Source organism: Onthophagus taurus, unplaced genomic scaffold (assembly GCF_036711975.1).
Source record: "Onthophagus taurus isolate NC unplaced genomic scaffold, IU_Otau_3.0 ScKx7SY_15, whole genome shotgun sequence".
Lineage (NCBI taxonomy): Eukaryota > Metazoa > Arthropoda > Insecta > Coleoptera > Scarabaeidae > Onthophagus > Onthophagus taurus.
Window position 1 is genome coordinate 696520 of NW_027248940.1, and position 20782 is coordinate 717301.

Genomic DNA, 20782 nt, shown 5'->3' on the forward strand with positions numbered 1-20782 from the left:
GATGTGTGAAATTTAAACATAAACGAAAAATCAATTTTTTCTAAACATCATATCAACTGCATTTGTGAGTGTTAAGAAACGATTTATATCTTAAATTAAAGCTAAAAGAATGTAGTTTATGATAAGATATAAAAACATTAGGGTAGGATTATAAATATTTCTCGAAAAAAAATATTAAGTGAGACATTGTCAAATTTGTATATAAATAGAAAATTTATTTTTTTAAAAAAATCGCACTATCTGTATTTTTAAGAGTTAAGAAATGATTTATATCTTAAATTGAAGTTAAAGGAATGTAGTTTATCATAAGATATAAAAACATTGGGGTAAGATTATAAAATTTTCCGGAAAAACCAATTTATGTGAGGATGTGTGAAATTTAAACATAAACGAAAAAACAATTTTTTCTAAACATCATATCAACTGCATTTGTGAGTGTTAAGAAACGATTTATATCTTAAATTAAAGCTAAAAGAATGTAGTTTATGATAAGATATAAAAACATTAGGGTAGGATTATAAATATTTCTCGAAAAAAATTATTAAGTGAGACATTGTCAAATTTGTATATAAATAGAAAATTTATATTTTAAAAAAATCGCACTATCTGTATTTTTAAGAGTTAAGAAACGATTTATATCTCAAATTAAAGTTAAAAGATTGTAGCTTATGTTAAGATATAAAAACGTTGGGGTAAGATTATAAAATTTTCCGGAAAAACCAATTTAAGTGGGGATGTGTCAAATTTCAACATAAACGAAAAATCAATTTTTTCGAAATATCATACCAAGTGCATTTGTGAGAGTTAAGAAACGATTTATATCTTAAATTGAAGCTAAAACAGTGCAGTTTATGATAAGATATAAAAACATTGGGGTAGGATTATAAATATTTCTCGAAAAAAATTATTAAGTGAGACATTGTCAAATTTGTATATAAATAGAAAATTTATTTTTTAAAAAAATCACACTATCTGTATTTTTAAGAGTTAAGAAACGATTTATATCTTAAATTGAAGCTAAAAGAGTGTAGCTTATGATAAGATATAAAAAGATTGGGGTAAGATTATAAAATTTTCCGGAAAAACCAATTTAAGTGGGGATGTGTCAAATTTAAGCATAAACGAAAAATCAATTTCTTCTAAATATCATATCAAGTGCATTTGTGAGAGTTAAGAAACGATTTATATCTTAAATTGAAGTTAAAGGAATGTAGTTTATGATAAGATATAAAAACATTGGGGTAAGATTATAAAATTTTTCGGAAAAACCAATTTAAGTGGGGATGTGTCAAATTTAAACATAAACGAAAAATCAATTTTTTCTAAACATCATATCAACTACATTTGTAAGTGTTAAGAAACAATTTATACCTTAAATTAAAGCTAAAAGAATGTAGTTTATGATAAGATATAAAAACATTGGGGTAGGATTATAAATATTTCTCGAAAAAAATTATTAAGTGAGACATTGTCAAATTTGTATATAAATAGAAAATTTATTTTTTTTTTAAATCGCACTATCTGTATTTTTAAGAGTTAAGAAACGATTTATATCTTAAATTGAAGCTAAAAGATTGTAGCTTAAGATAAAATATAAAAACATTGGGGTAAGATTATAAAATTTTAAGGAAAAACCAATTTATGTGGGGATGTGTCAAATTTAAACATAAACGAAAAATCAATTTTTTCTAAACATCATATCAACTACATTTGTAAGTGTTAAGAAACGATTTATATCTTAAATTAAAGCTAAAAGAATGTAGTTTATGATAAGATATAAAAACATTGGGGTAGGATTATAAATATTTCTCGAAAAAAATTATTAAGTGAGACATTGTCAAATTTGTATATAAATAGAAAATTTATTTAAAAAAAAAATCGCACTATCTGTATTTTTAAGAGTTAAGAAACGATTTATATCTTAAATTGAAGTTAAAAGATTGTAGCTTATGATAAAATATAAAAACATTGGGGTAAGATTATAATATTTTCCGGAAAAACCAATTTAAGTGGGGATGTGTCAAATTTAAGCATAAACGAAAAATCAATTTTTTCTAAATATCATATCAAGTGCATTTGTGAGAGTTAAGAACCGATTTATATCTTAAATTGAAGCTAAAAGAGTGTAGTTTATGATAAGATATAAAAGCATTGGGGTAGGATTATAAATATTTCTCGAAAAAAATTATTAAGTTAGACATTGTCAAATTTATATATAAATAGAAAATTTATTTTTTAAAAAATCGCACTATCTGTATTTTTAAGAGTTAAGAAACGATTTATATCTTAAATTGAAGCTAAAAGATTGTAGCTTATGATAAAATATAAAAACATTGGGGTAAGATTATAAAATTTTCCGGAAAAACCAATTTATGTGGGGATGTGTGAAATTTAAACATAAACGAAAAATCAATTTTTTCTAAATATCATATCAAGTGCATTTGTGAGAGTTAAGAAACGATTTATATCTTAAATTGAAGCTAAAAGAATGTAGTTTATGATAAGATATAAAAATATTGGGGTAAGATTATAAAAATTTCCGGAAAAACCAATTTAAGTGGGGATGTGTCAAAATTAAACATAAACGAAAAATCAATTTTTTCTAAATATCATATCAAGTGCATTTGTGAGAGTTAAGAAACGATTTATATCTTAAATTGAAGCTAAAAGAGTGTAGTTTATGATAAGATATAAAAACATTGGGGTAGGATTATAAATATTTCTCGAAAAAAATTGTTAAGTGAAACATTGTCAAATTTGTATATAAATAGAAAATTTATTTTTTAAAAAAATCGCACTATCTGTATTTTTAAGAGTTAAGAAACGATTTATATCTTAAATTGAAGCCAAAAGATTGTAGCTTATGATAAGATATAAAAACATTGGGGTAAGATTATAATATTTTCCGGAAAACCCAATTTAAGTGGGGATGTGTCAAATTTAAACATAAACGAAAAATGAGTTTCTTCTAAATATCATATAAACTGCATTTGTGAGAGTTAAGAAACGATTTATATCTTAAATTGAAGCTAAAAGAGTGTAGTTTATGATAAGATATAAAAATATTGTGGTAGGATTATAAATATTTCTCGAAAAAAATTGTTAAGTGAGACATTGTCAAATTTGTATATAAATAGAAAATTTATTTTTAAAAAAAATCGCACTATCTGTATTTTTAAGAGATATGAAAAAAAAATTTTATATTAAGACTATTCATCTTAATTTTTCATGTATTATCTACTCTAGAAGTCTGTCAGCGTTTTTTGGATTACCTGTATAAATAAAAAATAATATTTTAAAAAAAATCTTACCAACTGGATTTTTAAGTGTTAAGAAATGGTTTATATCTTAAATTGAAGCTAAAAGAATGTACAGTGTGTTAATTAATTATCGTACCCGACGTCATCATTGCAAGTATACAACCAATATCACAGTATAGGTATTGCAATCTGCGATTTGTGTGTTTGGTTGCATACTTACAATGATGACGTCGAGTACGATAATTAACAAGGTCCGTTGAGTAAATATACTGTATAACCAATACTCAATGGACCTTGGATAATTAATTAACACAGTGTAGTTTATGATAAGATACAAAAACATTAGGGTAGAATTATAAAAATTTCCCGAAAAAGATGTTTAAGTGAGGAAGTATGAAATTTATATATAAACGGAAAATCATTTACATTGATTTACATCAATCATACTAATTGAATTTTTATTGGAATTGTCAAATTTATACATGAGGACACAGCACACACGTTATAGTAATAATAAACCATAATGTTTTTAATAGAATTATTCTGTACTATGGTTAAAAACACAATTTTACCGAGTACCGCTTTTCGTACGTTTCGGAATTCAAGCAATCAGAATTGAAATTTTCGTCTTTAGATTAAGAACACATAATACCGAGGAGGTAATTTACACTTCATAATTTGACCAAGAATGAAAGCAGTTTTCTTTTCTATAAGATTAAGCATCTTAGATAATAGATGGCGCATGATACATTTTTAAATTAATTTATTTTTTAATTTTTTTCTAAGTTGAATTGTTAAAATTGATTACAATATATTGAAATTTATTTTCAATTTTAAGAAATTAAATACAAATAAGTTTAAAAACTTCTTATAACAAAAAAAACTTTTTGTGTGATTTGTTATGTCATTGTGTAATAGACATCTATTATCCTATAGTTCAATTTTATCAAATCTCCTGATACAATTGTGAGGAGTAATTAACCACCTCAGTATTATGTGATCTTAATACAAAACTCGAAAAATCCAACCTTTAAAGTTTCCAAGTTGTTTCAAGTTTTGGTTGCAACAAAGAATATTTATAGTAGGAGTAGATGATGTTGAGGAGGTACTTTTCGTTTTAATAGAAGGTATAAAGTTATAGATGGCGGTAAATTTCAATTCTAAATTCAAAACTTATCTGATACGTCATCCAACTGCATTTTCAATAGTTAAGAAACGATTTATACGAAAAAATTAGAATTGTTATTAATAAAAACAAAAATTTAGAGTGCTTCAAAAAATAATATTTTATTATCTCCTTAAAAGAAAATAACAAGGAAAGCAATTCAAACGATTCCTTGTAAGATATTTCTTAATTAAACTTAAATAGTAACAATAATAATAGTATATATATTTTTAATACTAATATCATTATTTTTTCTCTTATCTTAATAATTATAGCTTAAAATCTATTAGCACAGCTGTTTCACAACCCTGTGTTCGTCATTTTTCGAGGTGCAGAATATTTCATAAAAATATCTCTTAATATTAAAGAAAAAAATATCAATACAAAATTACGTCAAAAATGTTTTTTCTTGATTTAAAAAAATTGGAATTGTATCACTTTCTGAGATTGCTTTAGTAGTCTCTCTTTTTCGTTAAATTAATTTTTGACTTAAAACAACATTATCTTTTAAGTCTTCATTTTACGGTAAATTAATTTTAATTAAATTAATTTTATTGAAGTAAGTTTTCGATTAATTAATGGGCCTCTCAGGTCTTCACCAAAGGCGTTTTTTGATAATTTGGTGATTGTAATAATACGATTTCGTCCTCTTCCGAACTGCTTAAAGATCCTTTATCGAAATAATCTTCGTCGTCGTCGTCGAAATATGGTCTAATTATCGGTTTATCATCACCTAAACAAAAAATATTATTAATACATTTCTGAATTGTTATACTGATTGTTTATGTAAGTCGTGGCATAATTTTAATTACAAATACTATTAGAGTCAAAATGACGACGATTCGTGTAAAAATGTTTGATTTAAACCAAACTATTTTAAACACTTTCTTAAATATCTTCAATATGGTTTGTCATAGAAAGATAAAATTTCGCAAATAGTGCAATGTTATTATGAGAAATCGTTTAAGATCAAACACAGACCAAGGCTATACAGGCTGTTCACAAATATCGATATCATCAGCAATATCGAGTTTGCTTCTGTATTTCGTTTTTATAGTTACAACTGATGGAAATGCCCTTTCGCATAGGTACGTACTTGAAAAGGGTAAATACAATTTCAATGTTTCTTAATAATAATAAACTCGCAGCGCAACAACGAAACCTACCTAAAACACCCCAAAGTGTGTAACAACAAGATCCCTAATACCCGGCCACCAATCAGAAAAAAGGTCACAATCTCCCGATATTAAATTAAAGCTACACATTAACGAAACTGGCGAGCGGCGGGATACCAATGATCTATTGAAATCACAATAAAACAACCGCGATGATCTGACGTTGAGTCTAGGTACAGTGAAATTAAGTCTAGCAAGCAACTGCGGGCAATCAACTAAATTGCGAAATAGATTGTACAAAAATTTAACCACGACTACAACTCCGCGGGTTGACAATGATATTATATCAAAACGGGTGAGCAGCCTACAGTAATCAATACCTCTTATTGGGTAGATGCCATCGATACAGAACGATAAAAACTTTAAATACAATCTTTGTATACGTTCTAAAGCGTTTATATGTCTCGTATAGTAGGGTTGCCAAATCAATGCTGCATACTCAAGGCGAGAGCGTATCAAAGCGTAAAAAATGGTAAGTAAGCCGGCGCACAGTGGCACGATACTGTAAATAAGTAGACATTCGACAAAAATCCGGAATTCCAATATATGCTAATTTTTTCTGCTAATGTATAGAAAAGTGTCCCTTTCATTATAAAATGGCCTTAAAACAACTTTAAAAAAGCTGTAAATTGCTTTGAAGTTACTTGATTAAGACTGTTATAAATCACTTAATATTAGCAACGTAATTACGATAGAGTTTTTACAGAAATATTTCTGTTTGTAATCCAGTTAACGAAAATCGGTTTATATCCAATAATAGTGTAATATTTTGAGATTTCTAAATACATACTTACTTATACTCACAAGTATGTTCTTGAGAAATATTGAAAACATTGAATGTACCCTAATTTCTAAAATATATATATATATATATTTCGATGTTTATAAAAAAATGCTCAAAAGTGCAAGATGAACTATTAGCGTAGGTAGATTAGCTATAGTGTCTACTATGGGAAACTATCGATATCTTATCCGACCGCATCCGACCAAAGGATATTTTCGATATTATTTGTCCCGCTGTTCCTTACTAAAAATTGATATTTTTCAAGTTTTTAAAAAATTATTCTAAGGTGCAAGGTTAATATTTACTATCACAAAAAGATTAGTCAAAGATTATAGGCTTAAGCCGGGTTCACACGCACTTTTTTTACAAGACAGTTTCTTACTGAATAATAGTAACGCAATCAGCATAGATTTGTTCACTCGTCGTTTATACTGCAAAATTGCGTACTGTTTAAGATAAGATTTGATTTTTATTCAGTAAAAATGTATTCTGCAAAAAAAACGAGCCGTGTGAACCCAGCCTTAGTATTACATTCTGTCTTGTCATTTTTAAATTTTAAATTGGAGTAGGCTATGATTTTAAAATTTATAAACATAACCTAACTTTTGAGAAATCAAAAATTTAAACTGTCATTTTTAAACTTGTAAACTTTTAATAGCAGTTTTCGAAAAAAGTCATTATGGATTTAAAAACTAATGAAGATCTGTTCAACATCGTGAACAAAAATAAAAAATTATGGAAGTATGGCGAACTTTACGATACCATTGCGTCAACAATGGACAGCATTTTATCAGAAGACAAACAGAAGATTTTGAAGGAGTGTCTTCGGAAATTTTGTGTAAATTTATTCAGAAGATGGAAGAAGTGTTGTTATAATAAAAAGCGCTTCCTAATCCGAGAATATGCTTGGTTACATTCAATATTTAATTGGCCGATGGGTCTAAAAAATGAAATATTTGGAGAAACAATACGTCCGCAACAAAATTCAACTGAATTTAAAAGAAGACCCTTTTTGGAATCAAGCTACCGTCAGAAAAAGAGGAGGACCAACGCTCTGCGGTCAGAAAATACTTTGGATGAGCTTATCTTTGCAACAAGATTAAAAATGGGTACACATGGATCTCGCGAACTGGCCAAAATTTTAAACCACCTTCTCAAACATTCTGAAGATATTTTCAAAGTATCTAATATATTATTTCAAAAAAAGAAAAAAAAGCCTACATTAACCCCTGATGACAGCCTTGCTCTTTATACATCTTTAAATTTATCAAAATGGCAATACAATACTTTGAGAGATTCTGTAGGAAAGTCACTGATTCCATCATATTATAAGGTGACTATGGCAAAAAAGGCCTGTTATCCACCCTTAGAATCTATGAATGTTACGGACACTGCGGCAAAAATTAAAATTCAAGCTCTTCTGGATTTAACGATATCGAGACTTTTAAAAACTTGCTTGGATAAATTGCAATCAACAGAACTAGTGCTAATTAGTAAATGGGGATTTGATGGAGCTTCCAGCCAGAGTAACTACAAACAAACATTTAACGATGTAGATGCAGATGATTCTTTCATATTCATGTACCCCTAAAATTGTCAACTCCAAATGATGTCGTGATTTGGGAAAATCCTCGCCCATCTTCTACTCATTATTGCCGCCCAATAAAATTTGAATTTATAAAAGAAAATAATATAGTTCTTAAGCAAGAAATGGCAGATTTGCAAAATCAAATAAACGCACTTACACCAACCTTTTTTAACGGCATTACTATAAAACATCAAATGGTGATGACCATGATAGATGGAAAGGTTACTACTGTAGTCTCAAACACTCCTTCCGCTTCTACTTGTAATGTTTGTTTAGCTAAGCCCAATGAAATGAATAATTTATCTGTTGTGCTCACGAAAGAGGTAAATCACATCTTAAAATACGGATTATCGACGCTTCACATGTGGATTCGATGTTTTGAGTGTTTAATACACATATCCTACAATCTGGATTTTAAGAGATGGTGTGCGCGAAAGGATGCAAGAAAAAAACAAATTCAAGCAAAATTTCGTAAAGAACTCGGTATTTTAGTTGATGTGGTAAAGCAGGGGGTTGGCTCTACTAATGATGGCAATACTGCTCGAAAATTCTTCAACAATTTTGATAAATCTGCCAAAATTACAGAGCTCGATGAAAATTTAATCAAACGTTTTGCTGTAATTCTTCAGACAATTTCATCGGGGAGAGAGATAAACATAAATGCGTTTGATAAATACTGCAAGGATACAGCAGAACAATATGTTTCTCTTTATGGGTGGTACTATATGCCATCAAGTGTACATAAATTATTAATTCATGGGGCGGAGATTTGCAAACATTTTTCAATTTTACCAATAGGAAAATTATCAGAGGAAGCGAGAAATAAAGACTTTAGAAAATTCCGAGAGGATCATTCCCGGAAGCAAAGTAGAATTTTAGCCAATGAAGATGTAATGCACAACCTCTTGATATCATCAGATCCCCTTATATCAAGTATTACATAAACCATCAAATTTATTTCCGGAGGCAGAGCAATTGTTAGTTCATGATGAAAAGGGCGAGGAATATGATTCAGAAGCAGGAGAATTTTTAGAATGAACATTGAGTTGGTTCATCATTCATTGGGCGCTTGTGTTTATTCTTCTGTTTATACTTTTCTGATTAACATTCAATTTGTTGTATGTCTTGTGTGTTGTTTTGTGTTTTAATACGTTTGCCACTATTGTTACTCTTATTATATTTGTTACAATTATTTATTAAATTAGTTATCTGTTCAGTTGTGAGTTGGTTCATCATTCATTGAGCGTTTATCTTCATTCTTTTGTTTTTACTTTTTTTCAAGAGACAGTTTCAAATCTGCATTAATTATTTACCAATTAACATTCAGGTGTTAAATGTTTTTGTGTTATTTTGAGTGTTAATACGGTTACACCCTCTAATTACCGTTTGGTGTAATAGTTTCTTATTGCTATTTTTTATTACTCTTATTATGTTTGTTATATTTATTTTGTTTGTTAACTCTTTTTTTTGTGATAGTGGATTTTCTACCATTAAACTCCCCATAATACCAGTTTTCAAGTCATTTTCTCTGAAACTGTTCAATTTATGGAAGATGTAATTAACTGAAAGACAATCTTCAACGCCGTGTATACATTATATGAGCAATATTTTGCCAATACATTTTTGGTATTATTTTCATTTTAAATGAAAATAGAATTTGTAGTTACTCTATGGTCAATTTATTACCGACCACCTGTATAACACTAATGTGTGTATTATGAACACACTGTATATGACTCAATTATTTTATAGTTTAACATTTTATAGTTTTTGGTAGCAACAATCTGTAAAAAAGAGCATGGTATAAAAATAAAAACACCCATGTCCACCCTTTTTCACTTTCGTCCCACTGTGCGGCGGTCGAAAAATCCTTACAATTACGATAAATAAAACCGTATGTTCCATAATATTTTGCGCAAAGAAGTTTTGCATCAAACACCACACCTAAATCAGTGAAATCGTCAGTAACACGCAAAAATTTAATGATTTAATGATAAACGATTACTCGCGCACCACTCAACAACACTATCCAGACCCCGCTGCAGAACCGCACAGTCCGTCAGTGACTTGACCGAAGTGAAGATCTTAAGGTCATCCGCAAACAGCCAGCAACCTCTCACAACCAATAGCATCCGTAATGTCGTTGATAAAAATTAAAAAGAGAAGGGGTCCCAAATTCGAACCCTGAGGCACACCCGGCATAGGATAAATCGAGAAGGAATTGTGGTTGAAATACTTAACATATTGTTCTCTATCTCGGAGATAAGACTCCATAAGGGAAATCAAGGCTGCACTAAATCCGATGCCTGTCAATTTATGCAGTAATATAAAGTGGTCCAGTTGATCGAACGATTTCTGGAAGTCTAAATATATTACATCAACCTGTCCTCTATTGTCTAGAGTATCAGACACAAACTAGGTGAAGCACGCCAAGTTGGAAACAGTTGATCGATTTCTAACAAATCCATGCTGGAACTGCGTTATACAAGGTTTTATGTATGCGTAAATATAATTGTACAAAATCGATTCAAATATCTTAGAGAAGTTGCATAGCAAAGAAATAGGCCGATAGTTTTTTATGTTGGTAACATCGCCTTTTTTATGAACTGGGCAGATGTAGGCTTTCTTCCACAGTTTAGGCATCACGGAATTCTTGAGAATTAAGTTGAAAATGTGATGGAGAGGAGAATCAAAAATGGCAGCGCAGTCACGTAAGAGAAAACTGGGGATACCATCGATACCGACAGTGATTTTATTCCTTGCATGTCTCAACGCTGAGTTAATCTCTTCCAGATCGATTTAATCAATTTGAAGAGTACGCTGCAGAGTTAAACCAGATTTAGGTATATTATTAGGATCCGAATCAATGTAAAGTTTACCGAAATACTCAGCAAAAGCATCGACAATTAACTGGCCCGAAGTGTATTCCAGGTTGTTATAGTTCATAATACCTGGTATTCTAGAAGAGCCCCTCTTGGACTGTATATATCCCCAAAAAGTCACGACGAATTGCATTTTCAGTTTCAAGCATGTGCTGACTGTAAGCAGCGCTTATCAGAGACTTTGTAAGCGCCTCTCAAAAAATCGTTTATATTTTTTAAGCATGCCCTCCTTAAGTCGAAGGTTTACCTTTATGTCCACAGTGAACCAGGCAGGGTACCTTCTTCCACCGCCACCAAAAACTCTGCACCTCGGTACAGCAACATCAAGAGCTCTATAAATCAGATCATAAAATGCTGCACAACTAAGCTCAACATCACCCACATTCGTAACTGCAGACCAATCAGTGGCATAAAGTAATTCATAAAGCAGTGGGAAATTCGCTCTTCTAAAATTATAACTTGGGGCATCATTGGAGGCTTCAAAATCAGGTGTTGAGTCCAAGCAAGAAAATGTAGCCCGAAGTGCGGGATGATGACGATCCTCGTTCACTATAGAATCGAAATCACGTATGACAGTACACGAGAAATTACAAAAAAATAGATCCAGTAATCGGTTGTTGTGTTTGAGCACTGTATTAAGTTGACTAAAGTTGCAGAACGATTCATAGTTCTGGAGAGCAAGTCCAAAACGGTCCCTGCCGTCAGAAGACGAATAAGATGGGACATTAAAATCACCCACGACCATAACTGGGTGATTTTATAGGAAGTCCAGCGCTTGAAATCGCTCCAAAAATGTCTCAAAGTCTTCAATCGAGATGCAGGGCGGTATATAAACAACGAAGAGAAAACAGCAACGCCCAATAATTATATACGCAAGTTCAGTTATAATACGCAAGTTCAGTTGAGTGGCTCGCAACTCGCACGAACCACAAGTAGAGCACCCCCACCCCTTAAAAACAGTGTAATTAGCAGGACACAACTCGCCATTGGTTACATCATCGCTCAACCAGGTTTCGGTCAGTGCAACAAAATCATAATTAGATACAGAAAGGTAATTATAAACATCGATCATTTTAGTTCGAAGACCATTCACGTTTTGATAAAATAAAGAAAACTGTTTGTAAGTGGGTGGAGAAATCAGTTTAAAGGTACAGAAACGATTCTTGGAGAGCCATTGAAATAACAAATTTTAAGGTTTTGTTCACCCGCAGTCTGACGAGCCGCCAATTCCACCTTAAGCTCATTATAGTGTTTAATTTGAGCCGGCGTGCGATCGAAGCTAATTGACACGTTGGTGTAGGCATCAATACTCTTCAACATATATTTCTTCTGCTATGTTGGGGTAAACTTTGAGATATTTTACCCAAAATAATGGCTTCTCCATCTTCTCAAAATCATATTTGGCAGCAGAATCATTTTTGATTTCCAATGCTTGCTCTTGTAATATTTCTGGCAGCACGTCTATGTTAATCTCAAAAGGATCCGTTGCTTGAAGTAGCGCTTGAATTCATCTGCGAGGTGCTGCAAGTGTTTCGATATTTCGGTCTTAATATCGGTTTCATCCAAAATCTGTATAAAACACGCTTCTTCTGTGATTGCAAGTAACTTAGGAAAGTAAGAATAATTACATGCCAAAACTTTACGCTTCCACAGTTTCAACTTCTCCGTGAACGCTCCAAAATCTCCATGAAAATCTCCACCTTGTAATTTCAAGTTCAATGAGTTCAAAAAGTCAAACATATCTGATAGATAAGCAAACACTACTTGTACCCTTGGCTTTTTGAATTTTATTAATAATTCACTCTGATTCTGACTTTCCAAAAACTGAATAACTACATGTCGAAGCTCAAACAATCTTGCCAGCATATTTCCCTTCGAGAGCCAGCGTACCTCAGTGTGAAATAACAGTGTCTTATGTTCTGTACCCAAATCTTCACAATGAGCCGTAAAAAGTTGAGTATTCAACGCACTCTTTTTAACATAATTGACAATTTTGATGCATAATTTTAAGACAATGTTGAGTTCATTTGAAAGTGTTTTAGCCGCCAGGACTTGACGGTGTATAAAACAGTGAATAGCAATTACATTAGGATTTTTTTCTCTGACCAACTGTATAGATATATATAGTACTTGTATACGCTGACCAACTGTATATCGCTGACTAAGGCATCAAAAGAGTGTAAAGACTAGAGTGCAGATAGATATGTATCTGCCTCTGTCGTTACAATTCAACTCAAGACAAGGCCAACACATCCACATTAGTATCAGCAATCAACGTCCTCAAATCTTCAATTTTTGATCGCAATGATCTGATATTTAAATGTATAATCTTTAGAAAATTGCACGCCATACCGTATAAAGAAAGAGTATAAGAAAAACAGTTAAAGCCAAAGAATGAACAAAAATCAAATTAAATAAGTAAACGAAAAGAAATAAAAAAAATAGAAAATAAAGAGTAACAGCAATAGAAATGAAAAAAATTTATATATCCAAAAGATATGAGATAATGCATGTGTTACATGTTTGTGGCTAAAAATTAAATAAATTCATAACAAACAATAATTACAGTTTGCTACATAGTGCACCTATTTCTTTTACCACATTTATCCTTATAAAAAAGCATCCCGTCGATCGACCAAACATTTAACTTTCCATACTTATCTTTGAGCGCTTTCATACGAATTAATCGGTCGCGGGTAAGGTCCTCGGTAACACTGTACAGGGTGTCCAAATTTCGATGGGTTTGCAGGATATCTCAGTTATTATGAAAGATAGAAAGTTGCGGTTTTCGCGAACCTCTTCGTTTTTGATATACAGGGAGTATTTCAAAATTTACGATTTTCAGACATCCTCCGTATCTCGGCTATCCGGAAACTTAGTAAAAAAGTAAAAACGGGTTCTAATAGATTTTTTTACGGAGAATCCAATGGTGCACGTAGAATTTTTCTAGTCATCACGGTTTTTGAGTTATAAACACAACTTAGGTTTTTTTAAATGGAACCAGCTATATTTTATTTTCTTATTGAACTGGATTTTTTTCAAGCTTTTCAATGATATATAATACTCTATACTTACCTTTATAATTAACCTCGAAATTGAATAAAATACATTATTTTACAAGTAGGCAATGATAAATAGACTGCCTAGCCTGACGTCACAGAGATGGGCGGAGCTTATATCGACTCCAAACAATTTCGTTGCTAACCACAGTTGCTAATGATAAACCGTAATAAAAATGTCATTTGAAACGTCATAAAAAGTCTAAACTAAGTGACTTTTATTTTAACACTAATTGAAAAATTGCATATGGTGATTTACCGTTAGCAACACACTTAGCTATGAAAATGTTTGGAGTCGATATAAGCTCCGCCCATCTCTGTTACGTCAAGGCTTAGGTTGTCTATTAAGTGATCGCGTTGCTAGGATACCGGAATAAACAAAGTAAATATAGTTAATTACTGTCAAACTTAATTTTGAATTTTGTGCTAAAAATAAGTCGTGTGTTACTTAATTACCTTTAATTAACTTAACTTAATAATCTTTTTCTTGAAATGGAGCGCTATGAAAAATATGACATGCTAGCATGTTACATTCATGCAAATGAAAATGTTAATCAAGCTGCTGAATTATACATAAATAGGTAGAATGCAACATTTATCAGCAATAACATTTTATTAGCAGATTGTTTCACTTCAGATATCCAGAAAGAGCGCAACCAAATTCAAAAATTTTTTTCCGAATAAAGCATAATTTGATCAATTATGGAAGTTTTTTGATGCCCAGGCCAAAAAAATATAATAAAGAAAATCGGAATAACAATGAAATTACCGTGTTAGGATGTGTGGAAGCCGCGTCTAAAACATCATGTAGGGAAATTGCATGTCAAGTTGGAATTAAAAAATCGACAGCCTGTGCGATTCTAAAAAAGTATAAATATAAACCCTACAAAGAACAAATAGTTCACCACTTACACCCGGGAGATGCCGAACGACGTTTGGAATTCTGTAACTGGTATTTGAACCATGTACAAAATAATATTGAATTTAGTTCCTCTATTATATGGTCTGATGAGGCATATTTTACCAGCACAAGAATCTATAATCGTCATAATAACAGGCATTGGCATCAAGAAAACCAACATATTGTAATTGAGCGGGAGCGTCAAGGAAAATTTGGTTTTAGCGTGGCATGTTTTATTATTGGGCCACGAATTGTTTACAAAATATTTGAAGGAAACCTTTGCGCTAATCGCTATTTGGCCTCTTATTCCTCCTATATTCCTCTTATTCGGCTAAATAATATTTATTTTCACAGGACGGAGCTCCCGCTCATAATGCGCAGTTAGTGAGTCGCTACCTAACTGCAGAATTTCCTGGTAGGTGGATAGGCACACATGGTCCAACGCGATGGCCAGCAAGATCACCTGATTTATCTATTTTGGACTTCTTTTTATGGGGATATATCAAGAATCGGGTATATAGTACCCAGAATCGAACAAAATTGCTGTAACTGATGCTTTTTCACATTTACAGCAACATCCCATAACTATTCTAAATGCAATTAAACGCATTACTAAACTTTGTGAACAATGTGTGCATCAAAATGGTAACAACTTTGAACAATTCTTGTAACTTGAAGCCATATTTGCATAATGTTTAGTTTTTAATAATTTTTCGTTTTTAGCAAACAAAATTTAATAGATACATTTTTTTAATAAGTCAATAATTAATATTATAGTATTTTCAAAATTCTTTGTTTATTCTGGTATCCTAGCAACGCGATCACTTAATTTATCATAGCCTACTTATAAAATAATGTGGTTTTTTTAATTTCGAGGTTAATTATAAAGGTAAGTATAGAGTATTATATATCATTGAAAAGCTTGAAAAAATTCTAGTTCAATAAAAAAATAAAATATAGGTGGTTCCATTTAAAAAAACATAACTCAAAAACCGTGATGTCTAGAAAAATTCTACGTGCATCATTGGATTCTACGTGAAAAAATCTATTAGAACCCGTTTTTATTTTTTTACTAAGTTTCCGGATAGCCGAGATACGGGGGGTGTCTGAAAATCGTAAATTTTGAAATACTCCCTGTATATCAAAAACGAAGAGGTCTATGAAAATTTGGTTTACGGCATTGTAAGTTTTACAAAAAAGTAGCTCATGTTCGCGAAAACCGCAACTTTCTATCTTTCATAATAACTGAGATACCCTGCAAACCCATCGAAATTTGGACACCCTGTACATTGCTATATCGTTTGCATATCATAATAATTATTGATCGTATCGAATTGTTTTATAAACTAAATTTGTTGAGAATTTGATTAGAAACAACTTTTATTAACGGAATTATGTATGTGATAAAACAAAATTTTAATTTCCCACTGAATAGTACGCTTTTATATCGTTGTCATATCATAATAATTATTGATCGTATCGAATTCTTTTATAAACAATATTTGTTAAGAATTAGATTAGATATAACTTTTATTAACAGAATTTTGTGATAAAACAAAATTTTAATTTCCCAGTGAACAGTACGCTTTTATATCGTTGTCATATCACAATAATTATTGATCGTATCGAATTGTTTTATAAACAATATTTGTTGAGAATTTGATTAGAAACAACTTTTATTAACGGCATATTGTGATAAAACAAAATTTTAATGTCCCACTGAATAGTACGCTTTTATATTGTTGTCATATCATTATAATTATTGATCGTATCGAATTTTTTTATAAACAATATTTGTTGAGAATTTGATTAGAAACAATTTTTATTAACGGCATATTGTGATAAAACAAAATTTTAATTTCCCACTGAATAGTACGCTTTTATATTGTTGTCATATCATTATAATTATTGATCGTATCGAATTTTTTTATAAACAATATTTGTTGAGAATTAGATTAGAAACAACTTTTATTAAAAGAATTATGTGATAAAACAAAATTTTAATTTCCCACTGACCAGTACGCTTTTATATCGTTGTCATATCATAATAATTATTGATCGTATCGAATTCTTTTATAAACAATATTTGTTGAGAATTTGATTAGAAACAATTTTTATTAACGGCATATTGTGATAAAACAAAATTTTAATTTCCCACTGAATAGTACGCTTTTATATTGTTGTCATATCATTATAATTATTGATCGTATCGAATTTTTTTATAAACAATATTTGTTGAGAATTAGATTAGAAACAACTTTTATTAAAAGAATTATGTGATAAAACAAAATTTTAATTTCCCACTGACCAGTACGCTTTTATATCGTTGTCATATCATAATAATTATTGATCGTATCGAATTCTTTTATAAACAATATTTGTTGAGAATTTGATTAGAAACAATTTTTATTAACGGCATATTGTGATAAAACAAAATTTTAATTTCCCACTGAATAGTACGCTTTTATATTGTTGTCATATCATTATAATTATTGATCGTATCGAATTCTTTTATAAACAATATTTGTTGAGAATTAGATTAGAAATAACTTTTATTAACGGAATTATGTGATAAAACAAAATTTTAATTTCCCACTGAATAGTACGCTTTTATATTGTTGTCATATCATTATAATTATTGATCGTATCGAATTTTTTTATAAACAATATTTGTTGAGAATTAGATTAGAAACAACTTTTATTAAAAGAATTATGTGATAAAACAAAATTTTAATTTCCCACTGAATAGTACGCTTTTATATTGTTGTCATATCATAATAATTATTGATCGTTTCGAATTGGTTTATAAACAATATTTGTTGAGAATTTGATTAGAAACAACTTTTATTAACGGAATTATGTGATAAAACAAAATTTTAATTTCCCACTGAATAGTACGCTTTTATATTGTTGTCATATCATAATAATTATTGATCGTATCGAATTGTTTTATAAACAATATTTGTTGAGAATTTGATTAGAAACAACTTTTATTAACGGCATATTGTGATAAAACAAAATTTTAATTTCCCACTGAATAGTACGCTTTTATATTGTTGTTATATCATAATAATTATTGATCGTATCGAATTTTTTTATAAACAATATTTGTTGAGAATTTGATTAGAAACAACTTTTATTAACGGAATTATGTGATAAAACAAAATTTTAATTTCCCACTGAATAGTACGCTTTTATATTGTTGTCATATCATTATAATTATTGACCGTATCGAATTCTTTTATAAACAATATTTGTTGAGAATTAAATTAGAAATAACTTTTATTAACAGAATTTTGTGATAAAACAAAATTTTAATTTCCCACTGAACATAATAATCATAATAATTATTGATTGTATCGAATTTTCATTTGCATGCGACTTCAGTAACTCTTTGCAGTTGATGGCACGTTGAATGATTCGTTTTAAATCCAAATTGATACGGCGGGATACTCTTTTCTGTCAATAATTGTTTTCAGTCGGCTTTGAATGACCAGTCAGCTAATCGGACGATAAGCATCTACTTGTTTGTGATTTTTTCCTGGTTAAGGAAAGTATACGATTTGGGCATGCTTCCATTTAACAGGAAAATATCCATTTTTCAGACAGCCATTAAAAAGTGTTGTTAAAAATACTACCATTTTGATACTGAGTTGCTTTAAAATTTCATTTTAGAACATAAATAAGTACTTGAAGAGATTTACTATTTCGTTTTTTATAGGGAACTTTGTTTGATCCACATAAACTATTTTTAATTGTTTTAACGAATTTATCCATTACTTTTGGGAAGCACTGTATACGTAAAGATCACAGAGAAATCAAAATTGCGTTATTTTAAAAAATGTTATTAATAAAAGTTATGCGTAATTTAATTCTATACAAACGTTGTAAACAAAAAAGTTTTGTATCATACATAATTATTGAGATAACCTCAAAAATATTCATTATTATAACAGGATATAGCGCCACACTTGGTGGAGATATCAAAATATTTTAATAAAAAACACTTTTCGATAAAACGTAATTAATAATCATTCACAAATTTGTTTTATCACAAAATTTTATTATAATTTTAAACTTACCAAATAAGCTATCCTGTTCTTGAGACGCCACCAACCCATAACCTTTCCTATTTTTACAAGCCACGTAACAAAAAGCAGCTAAACCCAACCCGATCACAATCAGCGTTCCCGTTAGCAACGTAAACACCAACCTTGGAAGCCCCAAAACTTTCTCATTCCTCTCCAACGTGAACATAACCATCTTCGGTACCAAAGTGACATTATTAATTTCGACGTATTTAACGTTTTTGTAATAATTCGGGGCGGATACTTCAACGGTGTATTTCCCCGACGTCAAATTCGTCTGGTAGGAACCGTTTTTATCGACAGTAAGGGTCAAGTTTTTCTCGGAAATAAATATTTTTGCGGTTGGAATCGGTTGGTTTGATTTGTCGGCAACAAATCCTTTGATTCCAATAAAATTATGATTTGCGGTATTTTTGAAATTATTTTTTATAATATTTGATTCAATTTTCGAGTCAGATTTATTAATAACCAGTTGGTCATCCCCACTAAATGTTACGTTTAATTCGAAGATGTTATCTTTATCGATTAAAACCGTAATGATTTTTCGATGCGCTTGAGGTACCTCAACGATTATGGTGTATTCTCCGGGTGGTAGCATAACTTTAAAATGCCCCGAAGGTTTCGTAACTTCATAAATTTTCGGGATATCTTTAATTGTAATCGTTGCGTTTAATAAAGGATTATTGTTTAGATCCTTAACAAATCCTTGAATCCCCGTTTTGATGATGCTCAAAAAGTTTTTGATTGATTCTAAAGTTTCGCGCCAAATGTAAGGTACATTCTCGATCGCGGGGTATTCGCAACAACTCACTTTGGCCGTGAATAAAGCTGTGTTGTACTCATTAAAGATATAGTCCGTGATAATATCGTCAGTTGCTTGAATTAAATTAACGCAACTTTCGTCGATTTGATTTTTGGTAAATTCCCCGGCGAAAAATTTGAAAATATCTTTGTTGCTTTTAACCTCGGGGAAAACGATCCCTTTGCTACCACCCTCAAAGTTAATCATAAAATCGAAATTCTCTTCTAATAACATTCGTTTGAACGCGTTTGAAATCCTCGTTTGAGCGCCCCCGTTCACGTTCTTATTCCCTATGTTTAAAATGAGATCGCCCACTTGTTTGAAATCGGCGGAAATGTTCTGGCATTGGTACGAGTCAGGACGGCGATTCCCGGGGACTTCTTTCGGGTAATCCCCCCAGATTGAATCGAAGCCGTTATCAATGAGGGGGATGATGTGGAAAACGGCGTTTTTTAGTAACGAGACGATTGTGGGGTCTTGATATTGATAACCTTGGAGGAGATGGCGCGCTAAGTAAATGGAAAGTTCTCGCCCGATGGGTTGCGTGGCGAATAAACCCCCGATTATTGCAACGTGGTATTTTAATTCATCGTTGTTTTTAATCTGGAAAGAAAAAACATCAACTTGGATTATAATTCAATAAATAGGAATGATGGGGATTAATGATTTCGATGAAAAACATTCCAAATCAACCTAAAAACATAATGCTTTAATAATTTTAACCCATCACATCTCATCACGTAGTAAAATTAAAATTAAAAAACAAATTCGACGATTTTGATAACACCAAATAGGGTTATTAACATAATTCGTTAATAATTTGAACCCATCGCATCTTATCAAGTTGTAAAATAAAAATTGAAAAACCGGCTAAATTCGATGAATTTGATGTCATTAAATTGGGATTTATCTCGAAAAGTAGAAACCATGGGAGTTAATAACTTTGATGAAAAACGTTCCATATTAACCCAAAAACATAAAGCATTAATCGTTTTAGATAAACACAATTGATTAAGTTGTAAAATAAAAATTAAAAACACCCCAAAATTCGACACTTTTGATAACACCAAATAGGGTT

The 20782-nt window shown here is 30.6% G+C and overlaps 1 protein-coding gene across 1 annotated transcript in view; it reads right to left on the reverse strand.

The window, feature by feature from the left end:
- Nucleotides 1-4521: 4521 nt before the first annotated feature.
- LOC111420598 (Carboxypeptidase D svr) overlaps nt 4522-20782 on the reverse strand; it is a 63440-nt gene continuing 47179 nt past the window's right edge. The window contains exons 6-7 of the mRNA XM_071200974.1: nt 18897-20307; nt 4522-5158 (exon numbers count right to left, since the gene is read on the reverse strand). Coding sequence (XP_071057075.1) covers nt 5013-5158; nt 18897-20307 — 1557 coding nt within the window. The 3' untranslated portion in view covers nt 4522-5012. The remainder of the gene's footprint in view (nt 5159-18896; nt 20308-20782) is intronic.